Source organism: Clinocottus analis, unplaced genomic scaffold (assembly GCF_023055335.1).
Source record: "Clinocottus analis isolate CAN_PGR_092001 unplaced genomic scaffold, fCliAna1.0.p SCAF_18, whole genome shotgun sequence".
In the NCBI taxonomy this organism is placed as follows: Eukaryota; Metazoa; Chordata; class Actinopteri; order Perciformes; family Cottidae; genus Clinocottus; species Clinocottus analis.
Genome location: NW_027175909.1, coordinates 5,177,023 through 5,195,411, shown reverse-complemented (window position 1 = coordinate 5,195,411; position 18,389 = coordinate 5,177,023). Strand labels below are relative to the sequence as shown.

General features: G+C 42.2%; 1 protein-coding gene across 2 annotated transcripts in view; it reads right to left on the bottom strand.

Moving 5' to 3' along the window:
* Positions 1-211: 211 nt before the first annotated feature.
* The window catches only part of abca4a (ATP-binding cassette, sub-family A (ABC1), member 4a), a 30,803-nt gene continuing 12,625 nt past the window's right edge, over positions 212-18,389 (bottom strand). Inside the window, exons 11-50 of one of the 2 annotated variants that reach the window (XM_068581404.1) lie at positions 17,940-18,137; positions 15,922-16,127; positions 15,663-15,839; positions 15,193-15,415; positions 13,826-14,047; positions 13,189-13,393; positions 13,021-13,098; positions 12,704-12,910; positions 11,904-12,081; positions 11,671-11,802; positions 11,411-11,550; positions 11,072-11,209; positions 10,244-10,422; positions 9,909-10,011; positions 9,344-9,549; positions 8,981-9,035; positions 8,753-8,833; positions 7,672-7,847; positions 7,270-7,394; positions 7,050-7,148; positions 6,765-6,954; positions 6,428-6,522; positions 6,083-6,115; positions 5,765-5,870; positions 5,582-5,656; positions 5,271-5,440; positions 4,955-5,132; positions 4,721-4,836; positions 4,081-4,228; positions 3,870-3,993; positions 3,381-3,510; positions 3,103-3,223; positions 2,938-3,000; positions 2,734-2,840; positions 2,473-2,614; positions 1,797-1,931; positions 1,557-1,660; positions 1,383-1,475; positions 966-1,215; positions 212-440 (exon numbers count right to left, since the gene is read on the bottom strand). In XM_068581404.1, the coding sequence (XP_068437505.1) occupies positions 321-440; positions 966-1,215; positions 1,383-1,475; positions 1,557-1,660; positions 1,797-1,931; positions 2,473-2,614; positions 2,734-2,840; positions 2,938-3,000; positions 3,103-3,223; positions 3,381-3,510; positions 3,870-3,993; positions 4,081-4,228; positions 4,721-4,836; positions 4,955-5,132; positions 5,271-5,440; positions 5,582-5,656; positions 5,765-5,870; positions 6,083-6,115; positions 6,428-6,522; positions 6,765-6,954; positions 7,050-7,148; positions 7,270-7,394; positions 7,672-7,847; positions 8,753-8,833; positions 8,981-9,035; positions 9,344-9,549; positions 9,909-10,011; positions 10,244-10,422; positions 11,072-11,209; positions 11,411-11,550; positions 11,671-11,802; positions 11,904-12,081; positions 12,704-12,910; positions 13,021-13,098; positions 13,189-13,393; positions 13,826-14,047; positions 15,193-15,415; positions 15,663-15,839; positions 15,922-16,127; positions 17,940-18,137 (5,628 nt within the window). In that variant the 3' untranslated portion in view covers positions 212-320. The remainder of the gene's footprint in view (positions 441-965; positions 1,216-1,382; positions 1,476-1,556; positions 1,661-1,796; positions 1,932-2,472; positions 2,615-2,733; positions 2,841-2,937; positions 3,001-3,102; positions 3,224-3,380; positions 3,511-3,869; positions 3,994-4,080; positions 4,229-4,720; positions 4,837-4,954; positions 5,133-5,270; positions 5,441-5,581; positions 5,657-5,764; positions 5,871-6,082; positions 6,116-6,427; positions 6,523-6,764; positions 6,955-7,049; positions 7,149-7,269; positions 7,395-7,671; positions 7,848-8,752; positions 8,834-8,980; positions 9,036-9,343; positions 9,550-9,908; positions 10,012-10,243; positions 10,423-11,071; positions 11,210-11,410; positions 11,551-11,670; positions 11,803-11,903; positions 12,082-12,703; positions 12,911-13,020; positions 13,099-13,188; positions 13,394-13,825; positions 14,048-15,192; positions 15,416-15,662; positions 15,840-15,921; positions 16,128-17,939; positions 18,138-18,389) is intronic. The other variant, XM_068581405.1, reaches the window with a different exon arrangement.

Sequence of the window (18,389 nt, the reverse complement as noted above, 5' to 3'; positions counted from 1 at the left end):
ACTGCATTTCAAATCTCAACACCGCACAATAGATCCACGAAGACCCTTTCCAAAGGCTCCTCCGATTGCAGATGAGAAAACCCATTGATCTTCTGTGTTTTCAGGATCCCCAAACTGATCATGCACCAGCCGCTTGACTCTACCAGGCAGGACCGCGTGATGACGCTCCAGAGAAACTTCTACTTTGTCTCAGTTGAGGAGAAAGTTCTGCCAACTAACTTTTAGTCCTTGGAAGCACACATGCATGTACATAGGGCACAGCGCCTTCTAAAAGGAAATAAACCAAAGAAAGTCTTTCAATTGGGCTCACTGAGATACGTTCACTTCTCCAAAGACTTGAAGGGTTTGGCTTCAATACACCGCTGTGCTCCGGCAGCTTTTGGGTGCAACACAATGATGTCATCCTCTCTTGACTGTTGCTTGGCAAAATTCACAAAAACCTACAAGTACATAGAAACATTAGGATCAAGTCACACTATAATATTGTTATTATATGTTATGATATGACATTTTGTATGAAATACCTTACTATGACTTTATTATATACTTGATACGTTTGTATTATTTACTTTACTACAACAATTTAAAAACATATACTGCAATACTTGTATGGTACTATACTTTGACTTTTTAATGACATTCTATGACAACTTTACAACTATTACACTGTAGGACTCTACCTAAAACCATTTTGGGGACTTTGAAGCTTCAGTGAGAAATATTCAAAGAGTTTCAAAGCCTTATTATTTTATTAGTTTGACTTCACAGAGACCTTTGACCAACAAATGGGAAAAAGATAAATAAGCCAAGTTAACATAGCTAAAAGTAAAGAAAGAGTGCATTATTCACAATTTGACTTCAAAATGAGTCATTTGATCATCCTGAAAGAAATGTGAAAGGAATAAATATAACCCCCTGTTAAAATCCCATTATATAATTCATCATGTTTTCCTATACTCATTTACCTGGTCAAGAGTGGTCTGTGACACTGAGTAGTCTTCTATCTTGAGCTCGTCTTTGTTAGCCAGGACCATTTGAAAGATCCTCCCCAGGGAGGAGGAGGAGATCTTGTACTGCAGAGTGTTGTAGTGTTTCTCGCTCTGGATGCAGCCGGGGAAGGTGCTCTCCATGAAGGCTTCGGCAGGGTTCAGATCAGGAGCACACCCGGGCTTAGCTGCCCTGATCTTCATGGTCACCACGTAGCCATCACCAAACCTACGGTAACATTGACGCCAGACAAAAGAAAAACAAATTCAAGATTGGCTGTTTCGTAGCAATGCTAATATGATTGGATTTATGTTTAATTGTTGCAAGAGTGTTACAGAAATGTCCATATATTTAGAAATTTGAAACGGGATATGAGACGAAGTGCAATCCCTTACTTGTACTTAAGATGCTGAATGGTTCCCAAACACTTAAAGGATCCATTAACCATAATCGCTAAGCGGGTACACAGCGCTTCACATTCCTCCATACTGTAAAGACAGATGGCAAAATTAGAACTCAAAAACATGCACACAAAAAAAGCCAAAAAGCACCCACAGCGGATAGTTTACCTGTGTGAGGTGAGGACCACAGCTCGGCGATCCTGGATGACGCTCATGATGGAGTTCCACAGGAAGCGTCTGGAGAGAGGGTCCATACCTGTTGTGGGCTCATCCTAATACACAGCAAAAGTAACAACACACATTAGCATACACACACAGAAACATTGAGCATCTTGTCCATCACCTGTCAGAGGTTCCCATTCTAAGTCTCTCATCCAAACTAAGCACTGTGATAAGCGAGCGCCTCACCAGCAGCACCAGTGCAGGGCAGCCTATCATGGCAATGGCTGTGGAGAGTTTCCTCTTGTTGCCTCCACTGTAGGTCCCAACGCTTTGGCCTGCATACTCGGACAGACCCAGCTTCTGGATGGCCCACTCTGCAACCTGAGCATGAGGAGGATTACTGTCAGGGCCTCCTGTTATAAGTAAGTCAAACTAAATGTGTCAGGTTTATAGAGATGAAACTAGGCACACTATGTAGTTTCTACATACAAAGGTTTTCTACCTGAACTTGTTGCGTTTAGTATTTTATAAGCTAATGATAATGGCTGCTTGCTGGTATCTCTTCCCTGTCCAAATTTTGTCATTATTGAAATGTTATTGCTGCTTTAATGCCCCACGACGCTCCTCTCTTTATCAGACCGGCTCATTTTTTCCTAATGGTTACAGTGAAAGGTTGTGCTACTTTACTCTGCTTGCAATGAAAATATAAATATCACCTATTTCAGTTGTCTTTGTTGTTTAATTGACAAAATCACAAGCGGTGATGGATAATTAGTAAGTTACGCTCATGGACTGTGTTAATTTTACACAAAAACATTTTTGTATATACACTATGTAATATAAGCTCATCACATGTATCATTTCACTGTGCTCTGTACAACTCTTAGGACCCGTTTTAAATAATTTATTTGCTGCATCTCACCCGGCTGATCTCCAACTCAGGAACTCCACGGAGGCGGGCATAGAGGTGCAGATGTTCTCTGCCTGTCAGCAGCTCATCTACGGCATCAAACTGTGGGCAGTATCCCATGTTCTGGTGGACGTCCAGGATATTGGATAAAATGCTGAAGATGTAGAGAAAAACACTTGCATTAAACAAAGAGAATGCTGATTACAAGTCTCAAAATGTCTATCAAATTACATGTTTGTTAGTTGCTATTTGTAAAAACAATATATTACTAACCTGTGACCAGCGACTGAGGCCTCTCCTGAGGTGACATCAATGTCTCCAGTCAACATTTTAAATGTTGTGGTCTTTCCTGCTCCATTCACTCCCAGTAGACCAAAGCACTGCATAGGGTTATGAGATAAAACATGACAGAAGAACAATCAAGTGACCAGAATGCTTCCTCTGTGGAGTAAATTGCAACGGTTTAACCACACAAACCTCTCCGGGTGATACTGCAACGCAGATCCGGTCCACTGCAGGGATCAGTGTTCCTGTGTATGTCTAGCGAAGCGAGATAAAAACAAAATGGAAGTATGTTTTTGATTGTAAAATATTCTTTTGATCATCAATGTTATCCTTTGGTCTAAAAGAAAAATGCCTCACCTTGGACAGGTCTCGAATGCGTAAAATGTCGTTTGTTTTTCCACTCCTATCGAGTCGCTCTCTTTCCTCTGCCACATCGACATCTTCTTCCAAAATAGGAGGCTTTGGGCGGTCTGATACCCTGCCAATAGAAAAATTAAAATTCAGTAAATCAACTTCTAATCAGTCTTTGCAGCAGTCACATGACATTTAGAAAGTGTTATCTGGGAATTTTATTCCACACTTTGTAATTTGTTAGGAGCAATTACTTCAGTACATCTGGCAAATAGCAGACTTACCAGTGATCCATGCAGAAGCGATACTGGAACAAAATGTTCAGGATGAAATAGACAAATCCCTCAACAGCCATGCAGAATAAGTTCTTCCCAATAAAGTCCCAGTTATAGGGGTCTGCTCTGTAGTCCTCACCTGATGAAACACACAACGTACCTTTCAGTCACACTTTCACACTTTTACATTTACAGAATGAAGTCAGGACATAATCTTAGAATAGTTTATCTTCCATATATTTATCAGTCAAATCGGTGGTTGTAATTACAACAATTCATAATTAGCCCTTTTAACTTCCAAGAGTTATTTTCGAATATCGAATTTGGTGCAACAGTGGAGTCTTGTGTGTGTGTTACAACTCTGCAGGTGACTTGGGCCTTGATGGCACATCAATCCAATTTCTGACGCAGCCAGTGACCAACATTCATTCATAGTGTTGAGATGGCGGCAGACTGGAGGCTGGTCAGTGAGGTGGACCAGCAGCTGTGTGTACTTACCAAAGCGAGCGTAGATATCAGTCACAGCCTGGTGCATGGCCATATCAATGAGACCTCGGCCCAGGCAGTAATGGGGGAAGATGAGCAGCACAGACTTTAACAGCTGGTTGAACTTGTACAGAGCCTGGACAGAAATCCAAATTAGGACGACATGGTGATATGGAAGGTGCATTGGAGATTGCATTTACAGAGCCAAGCCCCGTGGTCTTACTGTGGTGCTCTCAAAAAGGTCCAGGATGAAGGTGATGGCACTACTGTTGATGCCAATGAAGAGGTTGATACATGACAAAGAGACGTAGGCTGTGCTGGGGACACTGAATACGAAGGACATGGGGTACATCATGGGTGTCACGGACCATCTGAAAAGGAAAGAGATCAAAATGAGCCTTAGTTAAGCACAAATAATGTCATAGTCAAATACCAGACACCATCGATTCACTACACAAAAATACGTGAGACAAACTTGTTTTTTGCAAACCTGCTCTGTGCATTATAGGGAGATGGGGGGAAAGATGGATGATGAAAAGTATCGTCTAAGGGAGGCTGAAAATCTGAAAAACCAGATGTATGACTGATTAAGTCAGCCAAACATTGTGTATTGTGGCAACAGAAGGAAAAAGGGAAATATATATTGCAAAATTCAAAATAGAACAGACCCAGTAAAGCTGACACGAATGTGAAAGGATTGCATATTGTCACAAAATATGCCACATTTATTGTCAAAGGTTATTGGCAGTGTCAACTCAGTAGCAAGGCTATAGAACATTTTGATTCAGCTTTTTAGTTTGGCCCTCATCGTACATCCTTCGTAACTAGAAAAAAAAACAGTTAATGACACAAAAAAAACCTACCCATAAAGCATAAGCAGAGAAATAAGTGGTTGGAGGTTGGTTGGAGAGGTGTAGCACTTCTTATCAAAAAAGAGGAATATTTCCACCACCATCGCTGCACTGATGGAGTAATTTAACTGGAGAAACAAGAATAGAAACAATGTTCATGAAGAGGAGACAGCCTGTTGACATGAGGGTTCGTTACCTTGGTTGTTCTTATAAACATCGTCGTTTAATGGAATAGGGTCACTGTACCATGTCCCAGAGAAAGTTGGCCATCCAGTAAACCAAAGGACTGACGCCACTGACAAACTGCAGGTGTTTGGCCTGGGTGACCCTCTCCTGAATCAAATAGAGGACAAAGCTGGCTGGAACAAAGGACATGGCAAAGATGACACAGATGGCCACCACTGCATCCACTGAGGTGGTCAGGCTGGGGAAAGGACAGAGGACAATTTAAAAAAAACCATGTAAAAACCTGATTGGCTCACTCAAAGCTGTTCTAGTGTCACAACCTGATGACAAACGTTTCAGACTTTGAAATGTAATGTCACAGCCGTTGGTCACTCACACAGTGATCTCAGACAGCTGCTCTTTGGTGAGGTTGAGAGGATGGTTGATGGCAGTGATTCCATATTCGTCCAAGTTGGCTCCTTTGGGCAGGTTTGCACGCAGGATGGCGTTGTTGGCCACGTTCATGAAAGACACCATGGCATGCCAGCCCTTGTTGTTGTACCACACCTGTTGAAGGTTTAAGTAAATGTATATAACATAAACATCTATAGGCATCTATTAACTATAACATTTACTTTGAACAGTCAATGAGGCAGGTGGATCATAGGGATGAAGGTTTCATTGATGATGAGGCTTTCTTGGACTGACCTTGACATTGTCTTGAGTCTCCATGTACCTGAGGAATGTCCCTATGTCCTTCAGTGTTTGTTTAGAGTATTTGCCCTGAAAGCAAAAATCAAAAGGCCCAATTACAAGAAGAAATCACAGAAAAGCCCAGTGATGAACACAGAGGCCAGGATTTTTTATCCATTTTGCATTTTAAAGTCATACCCCAGTGACATTGAGCAGTCGACCCAGCTGTGCTGCTAGATCCTGGATGGTCTTGGGCTGCACCTCTAAAACAGGAAGCTGTCCTCCCACTGATATACCTCCATACCTGGACGTAAGAGGGAAAATCCTGCTGACCTCTACAACGCTTTACTGTAACTCCAGCTACTCAAGTTTAAAGTTGTACAAGACCATAACAACCACTAGAGGGAGAACTGCACCACACACATAACACATCCGTCCATGTAATATACTTCAAAATGATAATAAAATAGCTCTAGTTGGACCAAATCAAGCAGTTAGATGAAAATGTGAAATTACCTTTGTTCGTTCACCCAATATTTGCTCTTCAAGCTAAAAGAGAAAAACAATTTAACTTTAGAGAAATACATTCAATATGAAAATAAACACTGTTGTACTTTTACATTAACATTACTCTAAATGTTTTGTTACATGTACACATATTGTATATACATGGAATATAATTATATATTTCCCTTTTTATGCAAGTATATTTTATTTCTACATTCTAAAAGTTAAGCTCAAAAATAGGAGAGAGAATCCATCAAATCCAGTATATTGATGATTTTAGATGAATTAACATGCATTTCATCTCAGTTGGAATTCAGCGTTTACTTTTTGGATTTGGTGAGCAGAATCTCATACCTGATTCTGATGAGGCTGGGGTAGGTCTTCACCAGGTAGTCAGAGATGTTTCTGCCTGTTAGGTCCATGAGAACATCTCCTGTTGACTGGATCCTCTAATACACAAAACAACACACATTGTGTAGTTAATATGAGAAACTCGTCCGCATGGGTGGACTCCACCTCCCAATGTATGATTTCAGAAACAGAGGTCAATGCACAATACACACTATTGTGTGTGTGTGTGTGTGTGTGTGTGTGTGTGTGTGTGTGTGTGTGTGTGTGTGTGTGTGTGTGTGTGTGTGTGTGTGTGTGTGTTTGTGTGGCCATTTTCAATGTCAGTGAGCCATCCATCCACCTGTGGAGGTGGCAGGCCTCCGGCTCCTGCAGGACACACGGGGAGCATGGTGAGTTTCCTGGATGTGCTGCACTGACAGTCTGGAGACGGTTTTAGGAAGTTCCACTTTTGGCTGTCCAGCATGTCTATCAGCACAGGGTTCACCATGGGCATCTCCCACTGCGTGGTGATGTTGTTGCATGGGAAATCTCTACCGGTGGGAGAAAATGACTGATGCAGTTAAACAAAACAGCACAGAGCATTGACTGGGTAAGAAAAATATCTAAATTTGTGTAGCGTTCTCACTCCAGTGGTTCATCCACCATGCAACGAGTCCCAAAGCCAGGCTTGTCCAACAGCACCTTACCAAAGTATCTCATCTGAGCATCCATAGGACGCTCATTACTGCAATGGACAAAATCAGAACGTGTATCTGGAAACATTTTTGTCTAATTCAATGGAAAGTAATGTACTGATAAACTGAAAAGTCTCCTCATAACAGTTAAATAGTGTCAATTGTTCCCACCTGAAGAAGTTATACTGCTTCCCATACATCCAGGGACTGAGAGTCAGGCTTTGATACTCTCCGAAAGGTGGAACGATCAGCGTGAAGGTCAGGGCCAGGAAAACAAAACTGGCTGGCAGCACGATCTACCAACGTCAGACACATAACTGTCATTTAAAAACCAGACAAAATATGTAACTCTGATTATGATCAAGGTAATAGCTGGATAATCAACTTAAACTGAATAGCATTATAATGTGGCAGGTAACTCTGTAAATATACCCCATAACCAGCCTAGTTTTCAAATTAAGATCTTATTCCTGTTTTTGTTTCCCATACAGCAGCACTTGAAACATAAAATGCTATTAAGATTACTGACGGTGCCGCATTAGACTGTGGTTTGATCAATTATAGCGAGGTTACCTGGGCAAAGAAGTCTTTGTAGGAGCGTGTTGCATGATGCAACCTCTTGATCAGCAGAGCAAAGAACTGTTTGATGATGAGACACAATCCTCTGACCTGGTGGGATCCCCTGCCTGCTGTACCTCCCGGGACATCGCACGGGCCACGACCATTGGTGTGCAAAGCCCCATCTGTCTCTGGAATATACAACTCAAGTCAGGTTGCACAGTCGTACTTGTATAGGTAGTGTACATGCCAGATTAAAGAGGCCAGCCAGCAAGCCAAGCATGTCTTCTGTGAACTGTGATCAAAAAGCATTTACCAGCAGTGTTCTACTAGCCTCGGGGATGTAGTTCATCCTCTTCACATGTTACTAGAGAGCCAGTGAAAGCTCCAAAACAAAATATATATTCATGATGAAAAGCCTACATCAGCACGCACAAGCATAAGCTCTCTGTTGTCAGGAAAAACACTTTTGCCCAAACATGTTTTCAAGAAAGGATTAAAGAATGTTAAAAGCAATAGTTTGACATTTCGAGAAATACGCTCATTCATTATTCCACACTGTGTCTGCACAATAGATCTGAAGCTGGTGCCAGAAGCCGGTTATCTTAGCTTAGCACAAAGACTGGAAACAGGAGGAAACCGCTAGCCTTGCGCGGTAACAAATGGTTACCAAAAAAAAACTGCCTGCAGCTCTTACTCATTTTGTTATATTGCGTTTGAATCCAGTCAACAACAAAAGAAAGAAGTGCAGAAGTGTGACATTGTACCTTTACATGGTGTTACACGCCAGAGCGTGTTTTAGAAATAATGACTTGGCAATACACAAACGGTTTCATGTTGAGATCAGGGAAAGCACATTACAAGCCAACAGCCGCTGGCAAAGCTAACCAGCTGCTGGCCGTAGCCTCATGTATCTTCTCATCTAACGTGTCGTACTATTCTGTTTACTTCTTGGTTATCCTTTCTATTCAAAGAAGGAAGGTTAAGTGGTTTCATTTTATGATGCATAATGTGCTGTAAAAATCCCAGAAATGTATTTGCTTTTCCCACAACAGCAGCATTTGCCCAGAGCTGTTAGCTGAAAGCTGAATGTCACCTTTTGGTGGTTCCATATCAACAGCCACTCTGTTGAATCCACAGAGACTAGCTCGACAGATCTGTCGCAATGATTTCTTGTCTAGGAAAGTTAGAGAATAGAATACAGAGGATGTAGTTCACATTAGAGGGCTACGAGAGCTGCAATTTTACAGTCAGACACACAAATCAACAGCACGAGAAAGACAAATTAAACAAAAGTGCTACAAAGACCTTGTGTTTTCTTTACCTGGTACACATTTCCTGTTGGTTGCATTCCCATTAGCAGTGACCTTTAGGAAAATCTACAAAGAAATCGTTTATTTTTAGTGTCAGTATTCAAGATTAACAGATGCTCTTCACTACAAAGCCTCATGAAACGGAGCCTAATCACTGTAAAGGTGACTGTCAGGAAGTATCTGTATGACAGATTGTCTCAATAAAACGATCTATTGCCTCGTTTTTTTTTTATCCTGGGACTACAGTGTCCATTTATAAACAACTTTTTTTTAAATGTTCCTATATTAATCACAACTGTGTGTAGTTGTTAAATACAAGCAGTCCAATAATTACTACAGCTGCTACCAATAAATGTGTTAATATCTCCATGCACCTCCTCCAGCGATGTGTCAGACACACCAAAGCTGCCGAGGCCGATGTCCAGCAGGGTTTCCTCCAGCTCCCTGAAGAGGCTGGCGTAGGCTCTGGGCTGGAAGTTTCTGTTTGGCAGCAAGTAGGTCATCTCCTGGCCGATGGTCTCGATGAGACGAGCCTGTGGCACGTGATGGTGGATCAGGGCCGTGATGCTATCCATGTCACCTGGAGAAGAGCGGTTGGGAAGGATTTTGCTTAACTTTAACATCTCACATTAATGGCTTTGGTTGTTTAATTTAATATTGTATAGTCTGCCCTTTTTCTCTCTTATCCTGAATATGTTAAGTAAGCCGAATGTCTGACACAGTAGTACATGGAGTAAGGAGTGTCTAGGTGTGATGGCAGCAGCGACTGTAAGTAGACTGACTACAATCCATTGCAAAGGATACAGAGAGATTATATTCCATCGCGGTATTTATTAAGAAGATGACAAGACTAAAAACAACTTTAAGGAGAATGACAGGAACTTGGCAGAACACACTGATTGATCTCTGAAGTGATGAAAACACATCAATGGAACATACCATCCATCTCTCTGTCTTGAGGCTGGCTCTCTTCCTGGCCCACTTTGAACTTTGAACACTTTGAACATGTACAGGAGCAATCATCTGTACGATCACAGCTGGCCTGCAGGACAAAATGTGATCGTAAATCATAATATGTACATACTTGTGTAATTCTGGAATAATTAACATACAAATCGGTAAATGCTATTTCATATGCTCTTCTTGCCGGACAAGATATTAACTCTTCAACCCAAATGCATCATTCCACTTCTAAAGCTACCACGCTGGACTATTTAAAGCTTAGTGCACTCAAACACACACACACACACACACACAAGGCTCCAAGAACACACCTTCGGAGTATTGTCTTTCATTCGTCGTACGAGAGTGAGGTAGAAGCCAGCGCCAAAACAGTTCTTGAGGAAGATGGGAGAACCGCAGCAGCAGAGGCGTCCCTGAGACACGATAGCCACCCTGTCACTGAGCAGGTCCGCTTCATCCATGTGGTGGGTGGACATGATCACCGTGCGGCCTGCAACGGGAGAACCAGGGGGACGATGTGGAGCGGGTGAATAGAGAAAGAGAGATGTTTGATGATTCTGATTTAGGAGAAGATGTATATTTTTGTTAGCTAAATCCAGGATTTATAATACTGTTGTACTTTGAAAGATGTTTTGTGCAGCACCCAGGTTAAATTATGTTTGGCCTGACTAGACAAACCTGTCAGGTTTGTTCATCATCTCATCTCCACATGTCATGTAACAAGCTACACTGCTACTGTGTTCACAATTATGTTCACCCCAGATCTTTTCTAATTGGTTTCTATGCAGATTCAAAAGTAATAAGTATAATTTATAATAACAACGTAAGAATATTAAGCTTAAGATCTAATGAATTATAGTCACTAAATTAACTATTTTCCTGCCATACACCTTTTAGCTGACTACTTTGAAGATATAATACAAATAACACAATAGTAGTATGAACTGCTAACTATTTTTGAACAGATGGAGGGTCTTCCATCCATCCCTGTAAGATGATAATGATTTCATATTGATTATAATACGTATAAGACTATTTTATCTTTTGGTATTGGAAAAGACACAAAAAAATGTCTATTTGAGGGGCCAAGACCTCCACCGCACCATGACATCAGGGTTCTCTACCTTCTACAGTCTTACCTGCACGGTATTTGAGCAGCAGGTCCCAAATGGAGCGCCTGGAGTAGGGGTCCACTCCTGAAGTGGGCTCATCCAGGATCACCACCTTGGCCCCACCGACAAATGCCAAGGCAACAGATAACTTCCTCTGCATGCCGCCTGAATAAGAACATCATAAAGTCCTGACAGTGCATCTATCATTGTTCGTCCGTTCGTGCGTGTGTAGTTTATGTGGTAGTATGCATAAATACATTTGTACATACACCTTGCACATTAGGTCTGGACAGGCTTTAAAAACTAATGATAATTAAAAGCACTTTGCAGCAGCTTTTGGGGGCATGAAAACGCATCCATACAGACCTGAAAGGTTCTGAGTCAGTTCATCTCTCTTGTGGGGGAGACCCAGATCCTGCAGCATGTTCTCCACCTCCTCCTTGGCCTCTGCTATTGGACGGCCTTTCAACAGCGAGTAGAAGAGGATATGCTCTGCTACAGTCATACTGACAGAAAACAAAAGAAAGAGACATAAATAATAATGCAGCAAATATCAAATTGTTAACACGACACACAGCAAGCGTGTGTTTTTGTTGTTTAATCGCACCGTGTGAGGAGTTACGTACTGCTGAAAAAGGGTGTTGTATTGAGGACACATTCCCAGAGACTGGCGGATGTTGTCCATGTCTGTGCGGATGTCCTTGCCATAGATGGTGGCTGTCCCTGAGGTGGGAGGGAACATACCGGTCAAGATGGACCTAAGAAGAGGAGACAGAAAGAGAGAAGTAAATAGAGACTGCTTTACAACATGTTCTGCCTTCATGGCTGTTATGTGTGAGTATGCTTCTGTATGACATACATGGTGGTGGTCTTCCCAGCACCATTTTGACCCAGAAGGGCAGTAATCTGGCTCTCATAAAAGTTGATGCTCAGGCCGTCCACAGCCGGTGTGATGCTACTGCCAAACACCTTGACCAGGTTCTGGATACAGACTCCCTTCACCAGTTCAGCTGGCTCTGCTTCAAAGAATGGCTGACCTGCTTAAAGCAAAGACAACCAGATAACCAACCAGAAACAAACCATATTGCAAAAAGGGACAATCAAGGCAACACTTCATATCTCTTTCCCTTTATTGAATTTTATTTCATCTCACACATGTTAATGAAAGACACATATGAGATCAGGGGACTGGAATGCCATAACACTTTCAATCACTTATTAACTAGGCATGAAACTGAGAGGTTAGTGTGTGTGTGAGTGTGTTCACATGTGGCAGCAAGTGCAAACACACACAAGGACTCCGAGTTCCCACACAATCCCTCTGATTGTCAGAGAGGGAAAGTTAGAGGAAAAAGAGAAACGGCTTCAATACCAAAAGTGTTTGCTGGGAGAGATATTACATCTACATAATCGATAAGTTACGTCATTAATTGTATATGGAACAACGCTGTAATTGCTTTTTCAGATTTTAGAAATAAGCAGAGATGCTGAGAGGCAATCAGATGCAGCTGTAATGTGCAATGAGATAGAATTGCGTATTTATTATACGCTGGGGAATATAAAATGCGGCCCTGACAAGAAGTTACAATGTGAAAGTGTTTTGATGATGAATTTAACAATTTGCCTCTCTCCGTGTAACAAAATCAGCTCTGCACTCACCGTCTATGATCTGGTTCTCCTCTGCCTGGCTCTCCCTCTCCCCCTGATCCGGGTGAACACATGAGCCTGTCTCTTCCAGAGTCTTGGGTTTCTCCTGGTCTTTCTCTTGATCTTGGTTTTCCTCCTCCTCTTGCTTCTGCTGCTCTCCTTGCTCTTTGTTTGTCACGTTATCGACGCCTTTTGTATCCATCTCCAGTTTGTTGTTGTCTTTGAAGACAAAATAAAGGATTTTAGAGCAGATTTAGGACTGAGATCATACATCATGTCACCGGATAACTGCCTCTCCTCTAAGAATACATATTGTATTATAAGCTCACCTGAAGCAGGAGCCACACTGTTGAGCCAATAACAGGGCAGGAGGGGGAAGTAAAATGGTCGACCAATTCCATACTGGCCTGTGATGAAAAAACAGATGAGCTACCGTAAATACGTCAAAATAGTATCAAACCCTTCATTTTTCATTCACTTCTCTTTTATGCACTGACCAGGAAATACATTGTCCAGGTACCAGGCCAGCACGGCGTACAGCACAGTGTCCAGGCCCATCATGCAGATGGAGGTGAGAAAGGAGAACTCGTCCCCCTCCAGAGGGCTGGTCTGGATGTTGTCCCACTGCAGACCCAGGCCCTGCTCTTCGTACCGCGACAGGTACTCTGTCCCAAAGCCAAACGCCACTTGGGACAACAGACTCTGTGAGGAGAGGCAATGGTAAACTCATCTTGATTCTACATTCAGGGCCCGTCCTTTCACCAACTGCAGCCTGAATTTAATTCATTTGGTGTATAATCCAAGCGTATGCCCAAGAAGTTTAGACTGTGTGAATGCGTGATGGGCCACTAAATTACTTTTAGTCTTGAGTTAGGTGAAGTAGTATTGCCTTGGGATGTAATAAATCTGTGATATAATTAAGGAACTAGTTGTTTTTTTTAAAATTTTGTCAGATAATCTCAAGATAAATTCCTGTATCTGACAACACACGTACAAGAGTCAATATATAAAGATTCTGAGCAGGTAAATGTGCTGAGGCTAACATGTATTAATTACTATACGTATGGTATTCACATTTGTTTCAATTGAAGTGTGTTCCCTTTACAGAGGGAGATGCTGAGATGGGACACCCACCACCAAGATCTTCATGTCCTTGGTGATGTGGTCTTGCCAGGCGAAGCAGAAGATGTGCGGGAGGTAAAGGGCAAAGTGAATGATGCCGCAGCAGGCTGCTGCCAGGTTGGCCTGGTTGAAGAAGACACTGAGGAGGAAGCATTGCATGATGGTAGCCATGGTAAAGGTGAGCAAAAAAAGGAAGAGGATGATGCCGTTGCTGTAGTTCAGTACCCTTCCTCCCTATAGGCCAGAGAGAGAGAAACAGGGTTTTCGGTCATTCATGGACTCTGTATTGGAATCAGGTCACACATACATACTGCTGTATGAGGAGGCATAATGATTCATGTTGGGAAGCAAATATACAAGTTTTTTTCATATATAACTGATCTTTTTTATGTGTGCAGCTATTGTTGGACTATAGATACACATGTCCACTTATAAATGCATTGTGCACTGACCCTGATGAATATACAATAAGATAAATGTTTTTTTTCTTATTTGGAAAGTGATTTAGTATTAATTTGAGCAAAATCTGTTTTGATTGTTTTGAAGAAAGTTGCAATTAATTGGTTCTTCAACATTGACTTTCAAAACTGAGATGAGAACATTTTCCACACTGAATACAATGTAACATAAGTGAAATATGTTGTTATTGTTATGTATAAGACTGCATTATCATTTGAATCAAACACATGTTTGTTTAAATCAAAGTAAAATCAATGTGAAATATATTAAAACCTTGTTAATGGTTAATAGAATTGTAAAAGTAGATGCCATATGAAATAAAGGCTCATAAATACCACATTGGCAATGCAAATAGACACTATGTGGGTAAACTGAACAACATTGCTAAACACATTTCGTCCACTAGAGGTCACAACAACCTATCTTACGACAATATGTCAGTTGGGCTACTGGCTGGCAACAAGCAATGACTTGTAACTCTTACAACATAGAGGAATTAATCATTGACTAGTACATTCCTGCAAAGCTGTTGACATCATTCCCATGATGTCATGTCATTCACAGTTATTCCATCAATGATCTATAAGTATGCAATCAGTCAGACACTACTGCTGTTATTTCAAGGAAAAAGATCTGGAGTCAAACTGGGTGATACTATCGTGATCGGAGCCATGCTGAATTATTCTTTGAACTGACTCATTAGCTTCCCAGGAAGATTAGGTAGTCAGAAATGTGACAGGGTGTGGTAGAGGATAGCCTGCACTCGAGGGGCTCCATTCATATACTGTTTACTTTTCATTATCAGCCTTCCACCCACAGCGGCATTAGGTCCTCCGCCCAAACATACAGTGGGACAAATTAGATGGCACAGGAATCAGGATCTTTAGACGATTTTTTTTTCCGGTAACATTCTTCCTCACCATGATGATGGCGGTGAGGAGAGCGGTGCTAGTGCCCATCATGAGGAAGCTGTCAATAAACCAGGTGGACCAGATGACGCCGTTGGTGACCCCAATGGCCTTCAGGGTCTCCTTCAGCCGGAGTTCCTTCTCCAGGACGATACTCTTGACAATCATGGACACAGAGTAGACCCAGGCCAGGACCATGAAGATGGGGAAGCAGCGGTTCAGTGTCAGCATGAAGCTAGATAGAGAAGGGGAAGGAGAAATAAGATGAAGGAGAGGGACACAGGTCCTGAGGTGAGGAACCAGAAACGTGTGATTCTAAAAATCTATCTGGTTCACTACAAAAGAGTAGTTAACTATGTAGTTTAATGATAAATCGGGACTGTACCTTGAAAATCAAAAGTTAGAAGAAAGTGGACAAAACATTCTGTGAAATGTGATTGAGCTTTGTTTAAATGTACTAAATTATCAACGTTTCCACTTACAGATCATCCACATAGCAAGGGTAGGGCATCTGCTGAAGGTAAACACCGAGTGGCCACTCCTTTCCCGTCTGCGTCTTGATGATCCCATGCTCTATTATGTCCTGGAGGTAAGCAAAGCCGCCCCAAATATAGCGGAAGTCGTCCATAGGATCAGCTCTGGGGCCAGGATCCCAATACCTGAGCAATACACACATATTAAGTCTTTACGTTTGTCATCATTATCCCAATCCCATCATTTCCATTGGACTTTGATTCTAACCTGTCTTTGACCTTGTTGGTGCGCTCCACTGCATCAACGTCCATGCGGATCTTGAATTTAACATGAGGCGGGACATTGGTGGTCCAAGTGTGCATATTTACAAAGACAAGGCCCGCCCAAAACTTGCTGTCCTCCATCAAGTCCAAGGCCCAATAAGTGACGGTGTCCTCGTCAGGCACAGGCACAAACTTATCCAGAAGCACACACTGAGTGAGGGAGAAGGAACAACACAGAGTCACATAAATGAATAGGATATAAGGACATTTTAAGTGGTGTCTGTTAAATAGAATATTAGATTTCACTTTAAAAGAAAGGTCCTTTACTTGAGTCCTGCATACGCTGTATCATAATTCCAACCATAAAGGTCAACAAAAGCACTTTTTAAGAATTTTTAAAAACATGTCTAGTCTTAAACAGCCATGCCGGCCGCTCTGTGAGTCTGTACTTAGTGTAGGCGCAGAGATGCTTTGACTTAAATGCTACAATGACAATGCTAACAGGTACCAGATTGTATATTATTAATACATCCAACAGTTGCCAAAATAGTTTAAGAACAGCAAAGTCAATTGGACAAATTTGAAAGTTTGTATGTTCATACACCCAGAAGATATTAGATAGCTGGAAATGTACCAGCTGGTGGCTGTACAGGTTACTAAAGTAATCATGGTTTCATCCTCTGGGGACCATAAATATTTGTACAAAACCAAATGGCAATTCATATCATAGTTTTGAGATATTACAGTCTCAAAAAAAAGCGGTGGACTGACATTTCCCATCCCTGGTAGAGCCACTCTGCTATGCTAGCCTGGCTGAAAAGGTGAAACGCTGAAAACTGTCAGTGTTGGCTCGAGTCACTGTGATCCTCAATCCACAACCACATTTGCAGAGAAACTTCAGCAGTGGTTGTCTCTTCCCTGCAAAGCGTGTCTGATATAGCCATTCACTGTAGCCTAATGCACATAGGGAGGGCCGAGACTCAAAAGGAAACACTCCAAACAACAACTTACCCTTGAGATCCCATGGGCCGAAACCCCCTCTAAACCAAAACACACATTTGCCGTGCATTCAAAATGCATGCATACATGTATATGTATTCACAGACCCAATGTACACTAAACACACCCAACTAATTATTTAAATCTCAAAGACCGTCCCTTCATTTGCCCAAGCATTCACCTCCTAGCACTGCAGCCCCACTGTTACGCATGCATGCCACCAACGTGCAGCCAGCCAGCCATCAAGCCCACGGTCATTGTTGTCGCTTTATAATGGATGGTGGTTGGAGTGGCAGCTGTAGCTAATCGGCCTCAATCGTTCCCACTCTCCCTGTCACACTCAAGTGCTGTAAGCTTCAACTTGGACAAAAACAAAGAGCACCAACCATCCACCCTGCCATGCACCAAGGTGCCCCCCGTGTCACCCCCCAGTGTGATAGGCCCCTCATCCCGATTAGCCTCCCAAAGGAAAGGAGTGATTTAAACTTTGTTTCAAATGCATTGGTCCACTAAATGTGGAGGGCACTCACAAGAGAAGGTTTATGATGTGTTTCTGTTGTTTTTCTAAATCCTCCACTCCATCAGCAGGAAACAAAAGAGGCTCGACAGCTAGTTTGCTGCTATGGCTCTCGCCCACCTGGATAGATTACCCTCTGAACGGGCAGACAAATTGCAGAGCCCAGAGACAGCTCATCTAAATGCTTACATCACGTCAACAATTGTATTGAGCTCATAGTGGTCAGCCAACCGGGGTATTGAAATCAACAAGTGACAAGACATGGCTTAATTGGATTATTTCATGAATAGGCCTGTCCTAAAACTCAGGTGGAGCGAAATGTGGAAAAACAACCCACATTCTTTCCGATGGAAGAAGTTGGCAAAAACAATCTTGACACCTTAGTCTCATCTGGAAATGTGGAGCCAGTACGATTCAGCATCGTTACGCACATTCTTCAAACGTAGGCAGCAGTGTTTGAGAGGCAAGCAACGCCTACAAGACAACAATCGATGTGTTTTACTCACATCCCCATATTGGTTGAGTGTTCGAATGAACCGGTCAGTGAGGTTGAAGATGTCCCGCCAGTCAAAATCAGGAACGTCGGCCGGACGGTCCTCTGGAGGGCCGTTGTACAGGAAGTTGAGGATGTGTTTGGAGGAGAATGGGGCCTCCTCTAGACTCCTGTCAATGAAATCCATCACCGATGGATTGCAGATGGTGTCCTAAACACAAAAGGAGGTAGGGGAATGGGATTTATTTATTCTGGGGGTTGTCTGTTAAGAAGACGATTTTTTTTTAAGGAAGATGCTTCTGAGACACCACTACGAACACAACAAACATTTCGCAAAACCAGAAAAAAAAGATAAGGCAGCCTCAACGGAACAAAGATGAACTTATTTAAAGCATTAACATTGTTATGAGATTTTTCGGTCACAGAAAAGGTTTAAAATGGAAGAGCGGATAAGAGAAGGGTA